The 15,169-nt window shown below is 33.4% G+C and overlaps 2 protein-coding genes across 2 annotated transcripts in view; both read left to right on the top strand.

Annotated features, from left to right (window-relative positions):
• Positions 1-7,461, top strand: part of LOC117113927 (adhesion G protein-coupled receptor L3-like) — a 15,594-nt gene extending 8,133 nt beyond the window's left edge. Inside the window, exons 6-20 of the mRNA XM_033257438.1 lie at positions 214-393; positions 596-643; positions 1,047-1,155; positions 1,495-1,662; positions 2,350-2,431; positions 2,658-2,757; positions 3,055-3,137; positions 3,452-3,557; positions 4,084-4,181; positions 4,734-4,839; positions 5,299-5,519; positions 6,325-6,391; positions 6,714-6,799; positions 7,064-7,235; positions 7,330-7,461. Of these exons, the coding sequence (XP_033113329.1) occupies positions 214-393; positions 596-643; positions 1,047-1,155; positions 1,495-1,662; positions 2,350-2,431; positions 2,658-2,757; positions 3,055-3,137; positions 3,452-3,557; positions 4,084-4,181; positions 4,734-4,839; positions 5,299-5,519; positions 6,325-6,391; positions 6,714-6,799; positions 7,064-7,235; positions 7,330-7,461 (1,758 nt within the window). The remainder of the gene's footprint in view (positions 1-213; positions 394-595; positions 644-1,046; positions 1,156-1,494; positions 1,663-2,349; positions 2,432-2,657; positions 2,758-3,054; positions 3,138-3,451; positions 3,558-4,083; positions 4,182-4,733; positions 4,840-5,298; positions 5,520-6,324; positions 6,392-6,713; positions 6,800-7,063; positions 7,236-7,329) is intronic.
• LOC117113920 (clumping factor B-like) lies at positions 7,336-10,564 on the top strand. The gene is made up of 4 exons (XM_033257431.1): positions 7,336-7,378; positions 7,767-7,831; positions 8,248-8,716; positions 9,238-10,564. Exons 2-4 carry the CDS (start codon positions 7,808-7,810, stop codon positions 10,146-10,148), a joined length of 1,404 nt encoding a protein of 467 aa, XP_033113322.1. The 5' UTR covers positions 7,336-7,378; positions 7,767-7,807; the 3' UTR covers positions 10,149-10,564.
• Positions 10,565-15,169: the final 4,605 nt, after the last annotated feature.

The following is a 15,169-nucleotide window of genomic DNA, read 5'->3' as shown; positions in this document are numbered from 1 at the left end:
ATATATGCCAGTTGCCACTATATTACATACATAATATATACATTATATATATAGGCCTATATATATGTTATTTATATATTTATTAAATTTTATAGAAGAGGAATTTGGGTGTGTGAATACAATTGCTCCAACCAGGTCACAACACATGAGATTCTTTATTGAAGCATAATATTTCTATTTTATTACGTCATTATTATTAACATTTTTTTGTAGATGTCAACTGTAACAAATCTAACCCAGGACAGTGTACTTTCCGTATCTGCCGAGTATTTGAATGAAAATGACGGTAACCAGCTAGGCAAAGATGACGTTGAAATGCTCGTGTCTGCATTACAAGATATTGCATCGTTTGATCAAGGAGGGAGTGAAGATGATATCAGAATTAGAGCTAAGGTTTGTTTTATGTCATTTTCTATTGTAAAACATACAGAAATTTAATGAATATACATGAGGTACTGAACATATAAGAATCGAATATGAAAACTAATATCATAAAACACTGTTATTAATAAATGTAAATATAATTTGTATTATCTTTCGTTATTTTACTATTCTGCATTTATTTCTGATACATAATTGTGTTTTGTCCCGTTAGAATGTAAGAGATGTTGCAGAGAATTTGTTCAGTCCTATTCAAAATCTGGTAAGTTAATAATTTAAATTAATGTAAGGTTAGAAATTGTCTTGAACTGTGGAGTCAAGCTTTACATGTCATAGGTCATATGAATTAGACGTGTTAATAGCCAGACAAACTAATAAAAATGTGGCACTTTTGACAAGGTTTCATTAACTTGCTACAACTTATTACTGTACTGTATAAATAATCATAAAATTGAATAATAATAATAATAATAATAATAATATGCAGAAATTTATAACGCTCCAATTAAAAAAACATTATCAAATGCGCAGTGAACAATTAACCCAATTAAAGCGATTTTGTAAACAAAAAAGTTTACTATACTATATATTTTGTATAAAACGTCTTTTTGATTGTAGTTTTACAAATTAAAGTTGACTGATACAATTTTGAAATTATTATTCAGGATGAAGATGTAGCATTAGGAGTTGCTGTCTCCATGGAAACCATCCTCGTCAAATCTGCTGGAAGCTTACCGCCCGGAAGCAATTTCACTCTGCACTCTGAAAATACAGGTTTATCATTAATTAATATATTTATATATGCAATAATAATAATTACATTATAATGTATGTCTTTATTATATTTTAATGCCTTCAATTTCTTATTTTTGGAATCCCATTGTAATTATGCCGATGTTTATCGACTCTATGGGTCATCCAATATTCTAAAGTCGTCTGTTGTGTCTTGTATTTACGTTTTGCTTTCATGAAAAACCGAATAAAGCATAACCAACTCAATTATTTAATTGTTTATGTCACCTTGTCATAACAAATAATAACGTCATGATTGATTAATTATTATCAATATTAATTTACATTATTAATAAAATATAAATATATTATCGTTGACAGCGGTTAATATTATGAACATAGACTCTGCTGCTGATGCTCAGTTATTGGTTTTCAATTTCTTTAATTCTGACTCGAATATTTCATCAACAATCGACGAAAGCAAGAAAAGCTCAGTAAACTCTTTGGGTTATATGAAGGTCGCAGAGTCAGCTTTAGACGGGGTTACAAGTAAGAAGGAATTATGATAATATTGTTGTGGATATACCAATGTTGAATCCATATACTGTACCTTATTTATTCGAATAAACGCCCCACTTTGAACAAACGCCCCTCGAATAAATGCCCTTTCTAGGGCCTCATTTGGAATAAACCCCTCCCTCGAATATTTTTCCTTCAAGTAAACGCCCCCCCCCCAGGTGACCGTAAATAAATCTAATAGAAGCAACATCATTCTCAAGACATTTTTTAAATTTCTACTGAAGCAGTAGTCTATTCTGGTTGGGATCAATAAGTTTTTATAATCACGCAATAATCCATTTTGAGGATAATTATGGTTGTCGTTCCATATTTACAGTGAAATTATGGGGCGTTTATTTACTACTCCATATAGGCCTACGTATCTATTTTACAGCGAAAAAAAATAAACGCCTCCCTCGAATAACCCAGTATTATAAAAGGGTGCCTGCTTGGATGACGTGGTATTGAATGTATTAATCTCATGTATCGGCATTAAATTGCAAGCACGACTAGTACTCGCCAGGGAGTGGAAGAGATTGCACTTTGCACAACAACGAAGATAACAACGATAACAATTATTTACAGTAACAATTATAATAATAACAAAATAAATTATCAGGTTAATGCTGTTAACCACAATAATATTTTTTAAGTTCTTGTTTTCTTTCTGATTCTTAGGCCAAATTGGGTTGTCAGTAATTTATTACGACAAGTCTGTATTCGATTCAACGCAGTCAAGAAATAAAAAAGAAATCAAAAGGTATGTTATTTAAATTCAAACGACATGTACGGCATGATATAAGATACATAGCTGGAAATGAATAAAATGGCATGGTTTTCTATAGATTTATATAAATCATAATTTCAGAAATAGCATACATCAAATTAAACATAACAGGTGTTGTGTAGTTTTGTTCAACATATTCGGAGGGTGCTGTATAAACCTTTGCATTACGTTGACGTTCTTCTACATTTTTGTAATTTAGTGAAACGGAAATATTGGCAAGTGGGGTTATTTCTTGCTCTGTATTCACCAACTCTGAAATTCAGTCAGTTGCTGTTGAATTTGCCTTGGAATATGACACTGTAAGTAATATTATAGTTTTAAAGAAATTGAGTTAGGTAATGGATCTTCTGCGATGTTAAGAAAAAAATAATTAAACAATACCGAATAGAAAAAATATTCTGAAGGAGAAGGCTAAAAAAAGTTAAGTATAATAGCATTAAACATGTGAGTCCTTTCTTTGCATTGCGTCCAAAACGTACTGGATGAAATGCAAAATATGTAATACATCACATATTTGTTTTCTCGACTTTAAAACTAAACAAAAATGTTCATCATTAGCGGTGTATCCCCTACATGATAATCTTTTGTTCATTCAGATTCTATCTCAGGAAAGTGAAGAAGAAGATGGCATTCGAGAAGAAAAAACTACTACCTGTTCGTTTTGGGATACATATTCGGAGTAAGTATAAACATTTGTAGATTTGCTGAATATAAAATTATGCTCCAGTTAAAAATCACCTCATTTTACTTTATTTTGTGAGCTAGCGCCCCCTCACTTGATCATCGAGCCCCATCCCCATGTCACTTCTCCTCCCCATGTCACTTTCCCTCACCTTACCTCTTTAACACCCCCACCCCCATTACAAGCCCTTAGATACGCCACTGCTTAACTCATTAATTAACCGTGAATTTACCACTGGATTTGTGGAAGAAAATTAGTATACATATTAATTATTTTAATATGATTTTTTTTGCGATCATTCATCGTTTTAGAACTTGGTCCACAAAAGGATGTGAAGTTACTCTTGAGAGCAACAGCTTAATGCAGTGCGCGTGTGATCATACAACTAACTTTGGAATTGTAGTACAGGTTGAACAGGTAGGCCTATGTTTATTAAGCTTGCTTCACACTAGATTTCACGCTTTACGCACACTAAAGCAATAATACGGTACTCTGTGTGACGCGTTTGAATTGCTCTAGTAGAACCTTAATAGTGACTTTTTACTTTATGAGTGCTTGTCACACGATCGCGTTCAACAGTGTCATTCGCACGATAGCCAATCATATTATATATAAATATGAGTATTTTAAACAGCAAGCGAACGATGAATGCATGTCTGAAAATCTAAAGATGAAATTGTGCATCTCAGATGGAAATTAATATTGGTAAGCAAATGCATAAAAGTCTACTGCAATTTTTAACACTTATGGTCGAATATGCACTGTATATGGAATGGTAAATGTTTTCTATTTATATTTCTTTCTAAATATTTGCTTAACTAGTTGATATTTATATTTTTATAATGGTTCTAAATGATTTGTATAGCCATAATGACCTGTTATCCTCTATCTTTACATTTTTTCGTATATGTTTAGTATTTCCGTGTTTATTTTTTCCCCATAGTTACCTAGCACTATTGATTTGGCAACTATTGTGTATGTCTTCATCATAATTGGGCTTATATTGCTTTTCATTGCACTCTTCATCATTCTATGGGTCACGTGAGTATACAAAACAACACAGGTACACAGGCATTAGGTAACAGAAAGGTGGTATGGCAACCACATTCAATAGTACAGCTATCCGTCAGTTGCAATGATATCACAACAGCGATTTTTATATTCAAAACATAATAAAATATAAGAAACCCTTTTTTTTAAATGCCCCTGGATTGCTTATCAATGTTATCTATCATTATGACAACCAGTCCTGGCAGTAAAAATAATTACATCTCAGCACATTTCTGTCAACTCTACAGATTAAATTGTCAGGGGAGGATCCACAGATGTCCGAAAAGTGGGGGTGGGGGGAGGTGGGGTGCTATCGAGGGACAACACTATCCTAGGGGATCCGGGGGAATGTTTTATAGATGCCCGGAAATAACATATGATTCGTGTTGGGAGATCAATAATTTTCTTTGCTAAATCTGCCCTGATTGTTTTGCGGTATTAAATATAAATAATAACATTACAGTGACTGTAAACATTATTTTATAGCTGAGTATGTGTTAAAATATACATATAACGTTGACAAGTTCTCAAAATTTATTTCAGGTTTTACACCCGTGAGTCGTGGCTCATTGTCCACGCCAATCTTATTCTCTCGCTTTTGTTAGCGTTTATAACATTCTTAGCCGGCATCGAAGATACGCACACGATTGTAAGTCGAACATAATACAATGGTGATAGTTAATAACAATAATTATAATAATACAAATAATTAATAATAATTAATATTATTATATTATTGTTATTGTACTATAATAACAAGTTTATAAATTCAACACAATCATTATATGATTAAAGATAATCATATATATCTATAGTATTAGGCCAATTGTTATCAAATTTTAATCATAATTTATTTTAATGTAATGGTGACAGACAGGCTCACAATAAAATAATAATATTCTTATTCTTCAACATTGTTTTCTGAGGAAGATGACGATGATGATGAGGATGATAATGATGATGATGATAACGACGACAACGTTATTACCATGGCCATTGGTATAAATCATAATGATAATCATCATCATCATCACCCACATTATCTTTATCTTCATCATTATAACTAGCCTCGTTTCAGCGTGGTTCTTCCATTTTTTCCCTTTATTAGAGTGGATGTAGAGCAACTGCAATTTTCCTCCACTTTTTCCTGCTGGTATTTTTCATGTGGATTCTTTTGGAGGGAATTTATCTTCATTTCACAATGATAACACCCTTTCCTCAAAGTCGAAAGATTCTCATCGTTCACATTGTGGCTGGATGGTGCCTGCCTCTAGTGATAACATTTTTGTCAATGGCTGGATACTACGACGGATACGGCACTGAAGAAGTGTAATGCTTATTATTATTATTATTATCATTATTATTATTATTATTATTATTATTATTATTATTATTATTATTATTATTATTATATAATTTATATTGTTTATGAAATTGTTAAATATGTTCAATATTTAAAATAGCATTATGAAATACATGAGTAAATGTTTGTTTACATTAAATTCTTGTTAAGTATTTTATTAATAGCTTACGTCCTTTTTTGTGTATTTTATATTGTAGGCCTATTTATAATGTACCTTTTTTTATTGGCGTAACAAGTAAGCTCTCACCCGGCTAAAGCCAGAAGCTCCCAGACCCTGAGGGGCCCCAGGATATCATCAGCAATTTCATTTTGCTCCAAATAGGTCGAGCGGGGCATTTTAAGATTAGAACGTGTAAAACAATTTCAAAATACTTGCTTGCATGCCACGTACCCTAATGGCTTTTACCCGCACCCGTTCCACATAGTTGTAGTATGGAGCGACAAACCTTAGCCTGGGCAGTGGCGAATTCGGGGGACAGGCGCTCACCCCCCCCCCCCCTAAATTTTTCGAAATAAAAATAATGGAGAAATGGGGAAAATACCTGCAGACCCACAACTTGCGAAATTCCCTCCCTGGGCCCCTCTAAAATGCCTTTTCGTTAAGCGACCCACTGAACCGCACTACCCAAGATGTTAAACTGATGTTCAGGGGTTTTATTTAAAATTGAGCAATCATTTTCAAACTAAAATAACTTTCTTCTTATGAGGTCTTAGTCTATGCTTTTATATAAAAAGCGACACGTTACTAAATTCTTTTATTTTCAATTTTAGATGCTGGTTGTCTGCCGACAAAGGTTTCTTAGCAGCCTATATACTCCCAGTTGTCGTTATTATGCTTGTAAGTAGTTTTTTATTTCAATCTTGAATAATTTAAATACTTTTTGATAATTACATCCAGATTTTATATTAAGACAGCATCATTTGAAATAAAATATTCAAACTACCGGTCCATTACCTTGTATTATTCAAGTCAAGCCCCGGCCAGGATATTGTTTCTAAGGTCTCATCAAAATGACAGCGCGCGTCACGTAAAAGTACATGCAAACGTAGGCCTATATGAATTTGAAGGACAACACGTGCGTTTTACTCTTGTTCTGACTGATCTATTACATAAATGACTGCTTTTAGCATACATATGATGATTTTTTTTTTTAACTTAGTGCTGTATTAGTTGCCTAATGTTCATCAATTACAACCAAAACAAGGGGATATATAAAGCAATCAACCACCAAGAGATTTATCTCGTGTAAGTACCTATTTGTATGTTTCTAATCTAAATTATACTTGCTTCTAATAAATTTAGGCCTAATTCATATATGTGGCGGAACTAGTTAATAACAGAGCATACGCCCTCATCGCATTTAATCGACAAGACGGGATCCCTAAAGTTATAGGCCTACTATATATAATTAATTATGATAAAATAAAGAGGTAAATTAGAGAGCATTTTGGAGATTCCATTTTTACTTACTTAACTGTTCATAATTTGTAAAACATTTTTTAACATCAGAATTACTCTACGAGATATATGCGTCGTGTGTGTCTTGGCGGGTTGTACGTGGCTCTTTGGCGGACTGACCACCAAACATATTAACTCACTAGGCTATCAACTATTTTTTGCCATCTTTGGATTGATCTTATCAGTTTATCTCTTAATCTTTTTCGGCATCAGGAACCATTTGGTACGTATTATTGCTGTCTCTTATACACATCTAGATGTGTATAAGAGACAGATATAAGGATGACTGAACGCTAATAAAGCTTTTTTTCTTTCAGAGAGTTTTACCTCCGACTCGCCAGTCCCCTCTTTTATGCTATACTTCGGGTAAGACAAAATATTTTATTGTGGAAATCAAATGGATAGACAACTTTTGTCCGAACCGATTTTGGCATGCCAGGTCAAAGTAATTTGATGGGACATGCTATCAAAATGTTAGGTCTTGAAATCATGTGTAAATTCCAAAATAACATCCCATCCAATAACGGCAGATTCAGACGTCATTGCGTCACTTATACAAATATAATATTGTAGACATAAGAAACAAATATAATTAATTCGTTAGCAACATTCAAGTTGGTTTTCGTTATCGAGTATTAATTATGCCTTCTCATAGATTATTACACAGGCCTAAACATTACGTCATTAATCGACATTAGTTGAAGTAAATTTATATCGATTAATGACGTCTGAAGTTTATAAATTTTGTTTATAGAAAGACCACCTGAGAGCTTACAGGATGATGATGGCTCCAACATGTCTGAGTTTGATCTTCATACAGTAAGAATGTTACCTTATTATGTCACTTATGTTTTTCATCATTATTGAAAGAGTACATATTAACCTGTGACTGTCAAAAATATTGCACAATTAACAGTGATTCTTTTGCTATTTTAAGGCCATTATTTTTTCCATTCATTAATACGCATACAAACCGAAACCCAGACCAAATGTTTCATGCCTGTCTTCCGACGATGACAAAAGGAGCAGAAATGTGCTAAATCTTGTGATGGGCTCTTAAAGTGGTACCTGCTTAATGCCAGATTAAAAAAAAAAACACGTTTTTACCCTATTTTGACTGTTACTTTGTATCCCGAAACTGCTGCTTGCATCTCATTTTCGCCTATTAAGATTTTGTGTAGTTGTTTATGAACTTGTATTTGAACCGTATTTCGTATTGTATTTTCTTCTCGCAGCCACAATCAGAACGTCGGACAGCTAGTCCCCGAGGAGAGTACAACGAGAATGATATACCAGGACTTGTGACAGACCCAAGCAATGAGAAAGACGATACCAATAAAATACAGGAGCAAAAACCAGAAGAGGAAGACACAACTGAGAAAATCCATGTACCGCCATTATTGAATTTACCCAAAGAAGACGCGCAAGAGCAGAAAGATGAATTTAATCCTCGAGAACAAGTCTTCCTGAATGAAAACGTGCAGCTGTTGCAGCTTCCGAATACCACATGCAGCAAACCAGACATCCACGAAAGTGAACCGCTTACTGAAAGCATTCCTGATAAACACGACGAACAAGAACCAGTCGAAGAAAATTATCCTCAACCTCAAAAACCCGACGAACAGGTTCCAGTCGAAGATAAAGACCCAGAACCGGCAGAAATGGGGAATCCTAATGGTAGCGAAGATCCGACGATTAAGACAGGTGAAAATATATCAATCTCATAACCTGTATTCGCGATATAGGGTGGGCAAAGAGCGTTTTTATTACTGTATAATTGACTGGTAGTTCAGCGCATGTTGATTTTAGAGCGCATGAGTTTTGTGGAAATTGAGACCTATAGGCCTATATCGAATAGATTCACTACGGCAGCACCATGCATTTAAAGAATCATTTTAATTCGAAAATTCTATTTAAAAACCGAACAAAATTGGGCATAGGCCTATGTGTGAAATGAAATGTACTTCTTTTTGCTTGAAACATTCATCCAGCTAAAAATTTGACGTTATAATAACGTTAGTTGGTGTTTAAAACGTATTTTTCTATTACCAAAAATGTCCAACCTAATACGTTATTAACGTTTCTGCAACGTTGTATTAACGTCATTAACTGATATAAGTACTACGTTTATAATGTTTGCTAATGTTATAAAAATATAATATGTTTTGTGGAGACGCAGGTTTATAACATTTAATTAAATTTTCTTATTTGTTATAATAAATCAGAGGAAAATGATGAAAACTACTCTGATCAAAAACAAGACGAACACAATGAATCAAAACCGGATGGAAACCAACAAATAACAGACGAAAACGAACCAAAAACAGAAAGTGATGATTCGCACAGTGATGAAGCCCCAAAAGTAGATGAAAACAAATTGAACTCAGACCAAAAAGACGGGAAAAACACAATAGGTGAAAAAGAACCAGACTCAAACGCAATAGACCTTTCAGACAAAAATGAAGAACAAAACCAAGATAACGATAAACCACAAGATGAGAACGTAGACGGAGTGTCAGATAAAAACGAACCAAAACCAGAAGATGAAGACAAAAAGGACGAGCAAACCCCAGTAGACAAAAAGGAACCAGAATCAAACGAAATGAAAAACGAATTTTCAGACGAAAATGAAAAACAAAACCAAGATAACGATAAACCACAAGATGAGAACGAAGACGTAGAGTCGGATAAAAACAAACCAAAACCAGAAAATGAAGAGCAGCAAGCAAAAGCAGACAATGACGACGCCCCAAAATCAGATGACAATGAACAAAATTCAGACGAAAAGGAATCAAATTTTGAAGGAAAATCCGAGAAAAAGCCAGGTGGTGGCGAAGAACAACCTGAATCAAAAAAAGTAGAAGAAAATGCAGAAAAAAAAGAAGAAAAAACACCAGATGACAGAGAAGAACCAAAGTTAGAACCAGATGAAAAAGGAGAACCAGAAAAAGACAACAAAGAAGAAATTAAATCAGACGGAAAGAGTCGTAACCCAGAAAGCAAAACTAAAGAAGAGAATAGAAGGAAACGAATAAAAGCTTGTTTGGCGAGGGCGAGAGCTGTGAGCCCGTTCTCCGTTCCAATGACACGCGAAGAACCGCTTTTGCCAGGATTTAGTAGACTGTCAAAGAAATGAAACAACAATAATACTACTATACTATTACTAAACTAATACTACTGTTACTAGACCTATACTACTAATGCATATATAACATATTGTACTATCATCGAGATTATTGTATTATTATTATTATTATTATTATTATTATTATTATTATATTAATGTTATTGTTATTTTTCAAATAGAATATTGACAATCGGTGAGTTTGGACACATCTCATCGGCGCCTTGTATGTAGTTGATATAGTTGGACAATAGTATTATGATAACTATTGTTATTGATAATATTTTATTTTTAATTTCTAAAATTATAGTAGTCTATCAATCGGTGAGTTCGGAACATAACTCACCGGCGGCCATGTGTGTAGATGATCATATAATTTAAATAGTATCCGACGACTCGGTTAACAGAATGTACGGTACCGTATTGAATGCTCCCAATCCATTTACATGTATATATATATATATTATCATTATTATTATTATTATTATATATATATATATATTATATATATAATATTATATATTATATATATGATATGTATATATGTATATTTCTTTAATGCACTTTTTTAATGCAATACAAAATTTAAATTTGTCAAGCCCTCGATGCTTCAAAATAACTAAAAATCACCTAAATAAACTGTGCATTAGCTGTGGAAGGTGGGTGTGTTCCTATTTGAATTTATTATTTTTTTTCTTTATATTTTTATTGTTGTACTTGCGGCTGTTTCAGGGACGTATTCAGGCCAAGGTAATTTTCCGCTCTCGAACATAGCGCGTGCGTACAGTCCTTTGATTTTTACTGTGGCATCGACAATCCGATACTAGTTGCGAGTACAGCCGTCAATTATTAGTCTATGCGCGCCATTCGTTTTATGGTGTTAGTTTTTATTTTGTTAATTGTGGGTACTTCGCAATGTCTGTTACATCTGATTTTTTTTTACCGCGAGCTTGTTAAATACTTCTATAAACTGCAATTTGATTTGTGAAAATTGACCAAGAAAATAAAATCTCAGCCGATACCTTGCACAACTCGTTAACGTCTCTATCTATTGTCGTGACGTCATGGCTCGCTGGCTCACACTTGCGATGTCTCGCACTTGTGATGGAGCCATAGTAGAAAGGGCATGCGACATTGAGAATTTAGAAGCCATTTTGTGTCATACGCGATGCGCGTTCTGTGTCTAACGTGATGTGCGTTCCTGTGTATAATATTGTATAATACAGTTAGCGGCCTCCTGTATAGTTTAATTTCATTTGATCTTTTTAGCAGTCGAATTTCATGTAACTATTTATAGATTTTTTTTTAATGATTTCACTACTTTATATCCAATTTCATATTATAAAATAATACTGTAATAATTTACTATTTTTAAGCAGTTCTTTAATCCTCGCCGATAGACAGAGAGAGCCCTTCGATGGCAAGCATTCTTTAATTAGGCAATCCTTAAGTAGCTCCTATTATTTTTGCAAATAAATGATATGTGACGACCAGCAAAAATTTATTAAATACGTATATCAAAATGTAATTTAAATCCGTCTAGCGTATATAGATTGTTGCTCTTTAAATTTGAATATGAACGAGCCCTATACAGATCTTATGTTATTAATTTGATTATTATTATTTATAAATATTAAAATAGTATAGGTCAGTTGGCCGCAATATATAAACTGTGCTTTGCTGTAAATGTTATAAATTGTAAGTGTTAAATGATATACAGGATCTGTGATATATTCAACTTGTGTAATTATGTAACGTACATTTTCTTGTATTAAAAGTCTCGACTCTATTTTAATATTGTATTATGGCTGTACAGTATGTTACTTTTATAAACATACTGCGAGAGCGTGTCCGCTGTTTTAAAAGCGTCGTTTCCAAAATAAAGTTATAATAATTATATAATAGTATGCAATAGAAACAGCAAATCATTTTTAAGATTATTAAACATCACCATTATTTTCATTGTCATTCGTATTTATACAGGCTGTACAAAGATTTGAATTTAAGAACCATTTTCTAATATTGTTTAGCGAACAACCTTTAAAGATCGTCAGAAAAGGTCGGAAAAAAAATTAAATTTTTTTCTTAATTAGCTTAAATATTTTTCCGAACGCATCTAGGCGAATGAGAAAACAAAAATTAAATTTTAATGATGAACGTAAACAGTGTAATAATGCAACTGATAAATGATTTAAATTTATATAATTAAGGAAAAAAAATATATATATACATATATATATATATATATATTAAATAAAATAGGTCGGGTCTTCATTGATTAAAATGTGACGAATTAATGATAATTGAAAACAATTCTAATTTTAATTTCAATCATTTACGCGAGCACGGAATTTACGCGAGCACGCACGCCCGAAAATATTCGATTATATATGAATTCTTATACGCTGTCCATACTAAGTGATGTTAATTATAAAATATAGTTGTAAACCCAATTAAGTGTTTGAAATTAATATGCAATGTACGTAACACATATACTTTGCATGTGTTCACTGGGAAGATTATGAAACAAAATGGACGGTGTGTACCACGTGACTTTCGTAAACCAAGGAGCGGAATGTCGCAACTCTTTATATATATGGCTCTGGAATTGCCTGTTCAGGCTCTCCCCCTTTGAACACAGTGTTAAAATTTCAAAGCTTGTTCATGCTAGCCAATAAAAACTCTTGCCTGGGATCACTCAATATGAATACTTCTAAAATATGTAAAAATACATCAGTACATATGCCTAACAGGCCTACAATAGTTATAACACATAGGCCTAAGCGTGATTTTTTTTACGCAAATTACAATACAAATTGAACATGGTATGTTATAAATCATTTTGTTCTACGCTATGTGACAGTTATAGTCAACTCCGAAGACGGCATGTCACTTTTTTGCAATAACACATTAAAGCAAAACAGGGAGTTTGGAGTTGATTTAAATGCTGTACAATTTCGAATTGGCTCCTTCTACTATAATGGGTTTGTGATAGAAACCCACCATAACCCGTCTGTCAATAAAAGTCACCGGCTAACCTGTTAGTCACCCAGTGGAATATTCGTTAGATTAATCAATTTTTCACTATACACGATAATGCAAAAATTAATATGTTCGTGTTTATAATTACTACAGCTCGGGGAGTGGATTTATCAAAAATCATCTTAAATTCGTCTTAAATCCATAAATCCCAGGCCAGGTCTTTTAAGATACAGAAATATGATATTGTATGGTTCAGTTTTTTTTTTCTTTTTGCAACCTTTTATAAAGTTTTGTTAAATAATACCACTACTACTACTACTACTACTACTACTACTACTACTACTACTACTACTACTACTACTACTACTACTACTACTACTACTACTACTACTACTACTACTACTACTACTACTACTACTACTACTACTACTACTACTACTACTACTACTACTACTACTACTACTACTACTACTACTACTACTACTACTACTACTACTACTACTACTACTACTACTACTACTACTACTACTACTACTACTACTACTACTACTACTACTACTACTAGTAGTAGTAGTAGTAGTAGTAGTAGTAGTAGTAGTAGTAGTAGTAGTAGTAGTAGTAGTTGTAGTATTAATAATAATAATAATAATAATAATAATAATAATAATAATAATAATAATAATAATAACAATAATACTGTAATAATAATAACAATATTGACGATGGTGATAATGATAATAGATAATAATGCTAATAATATTAAAAAGTGAAGAAAATTGTGCTAAAGGCGAAAAAGACTATAGTTAGGCCATTGTTGTCCTGAATATTAAGTAGATCCCTGATAAAAGGTCATAAGAAATTTGTGGGCGCTTCATTTTGACTATATATAATCATAGAGAAAATAGAACAGATATAATTGTGATGTGATGATGAAGAATTTTACTGTATAAAAGTGTCATTCCGGCCATCTAGAGGTTGAATATTTCCTCAAATTTTTCGCACCTCAGCCCAACCATGGTGGGTCTGATATGGCTGTGAAATCACGGCTTTGAAGTATGTAAAGTTCATACTAAAAGAGTGTTTATAAACGTCATTTTCTATTGTACATCACACATATTAATAAGACCTATGGTTGCCGAAAATCCCTGATATAAGATCATGAGAAATGTGTTGGCGCTTCATCTTGACTGATGTGATGATGATGAATTTTGAGCTACAAAAAGTGTCATTTCTGGTACTATTTCCTCAAATTTTCGCACCTCAGCCCCAACCTCACCAAAATGTCCCCTCCACCTTTCAAAATAGATCTGTACCCTTCCCTGAGTATGAGCAGTGGCGATAATAATAGGCCTAGTATGGTGGTATGATGATGGACGTGGTGGTCATGAAAATGATAGGCGTAATGATCGATGATGTTTGATAAATAATAGGCCTAGTATGATGATGATGAGGAAGATGATGAGGATGTTAGGCCTAATGATAGCGATCATGGTGGTGAGAATGAGGATGATAATATCGACGAGGATGATGAATAATAAGACAAATGCTAATAATAGGTGATGACAGTAGTGGGTAATGAAGATAGTGATGACATTATATAATATCGATGATGCCTGATGATCATGTTGATAAGATTATTATAATTATAAGATGATGAGGATGATGTTTATGATAACGTCGACAATGATGATGAGGATGATGATAACGGCGTCGACGGCGATGATGATGATCAGTGGCGTCGAGAGCCAGTAAGGGCCCCGAGGCAGCACCTCACATGCCCACCCCCCCCCCCCCCCCTTCACTTGGGACCCCCACTCGGCCGCTCCCCAAATTAAGTCTTCTCCTAAGACCCTATTTGTCCAAACCCATATACATGAATATGACTCCATGTGATTATTTTTTTGCAATGTAGATGTATCAGAATAATATGATGAATAAACGATATAATTATATATATATATAATACACGTATATACATACCACTTTGCATCTGGTTTGGAACGGGAGAGCATTGGGTGGACTATTCCCCTGGGGGATTATTCATCTAATAA

This window comes from Anneissia japonica, unplaced genomic scaffold (genome assembly GCF_011630105.1).
Source record: "Anneissia japonica isolate Jap-2015-1 unplaced genomic scaffold, ASM1163010v1 scaffold1417_len1240632_cov203, whole genome shotgun sequence".
Taxonomy (NCBI): domain Eukaryota; kingdom Metazoa; phylum Echinodermata; class Crinoidea; order Comatulida; family Comatulidae; genus Anneissia; species Anneissia japonica.
Note: the sequence above shows the minus strand (reverse complement) of the source record. Positions and strands in the feature narration are given on the sequence as shown.

Bases quoted from the DNA above. Each gene is read 5' to 3' on its own strand.
- LOC117113920 (XM_033257431.1), top strand. From the start codon at position 7,808: ATGTCTGAGTTTGATCTTCATACA. The intron at 7,832-8,247 runs GTAAGAATGTTA...TTCTTCTCGCAG, and splicing joins CTGAGTTTGATCTTCATACA to CCACAATCAGAACGTCGGAC. The intron at 8,717-9,237 runs GTGAAAATATAT...ATAATAAATCAG, and splicing joins AGATCCGACGATTAAGACAG to AGGAAAATGATGAAAACTAC.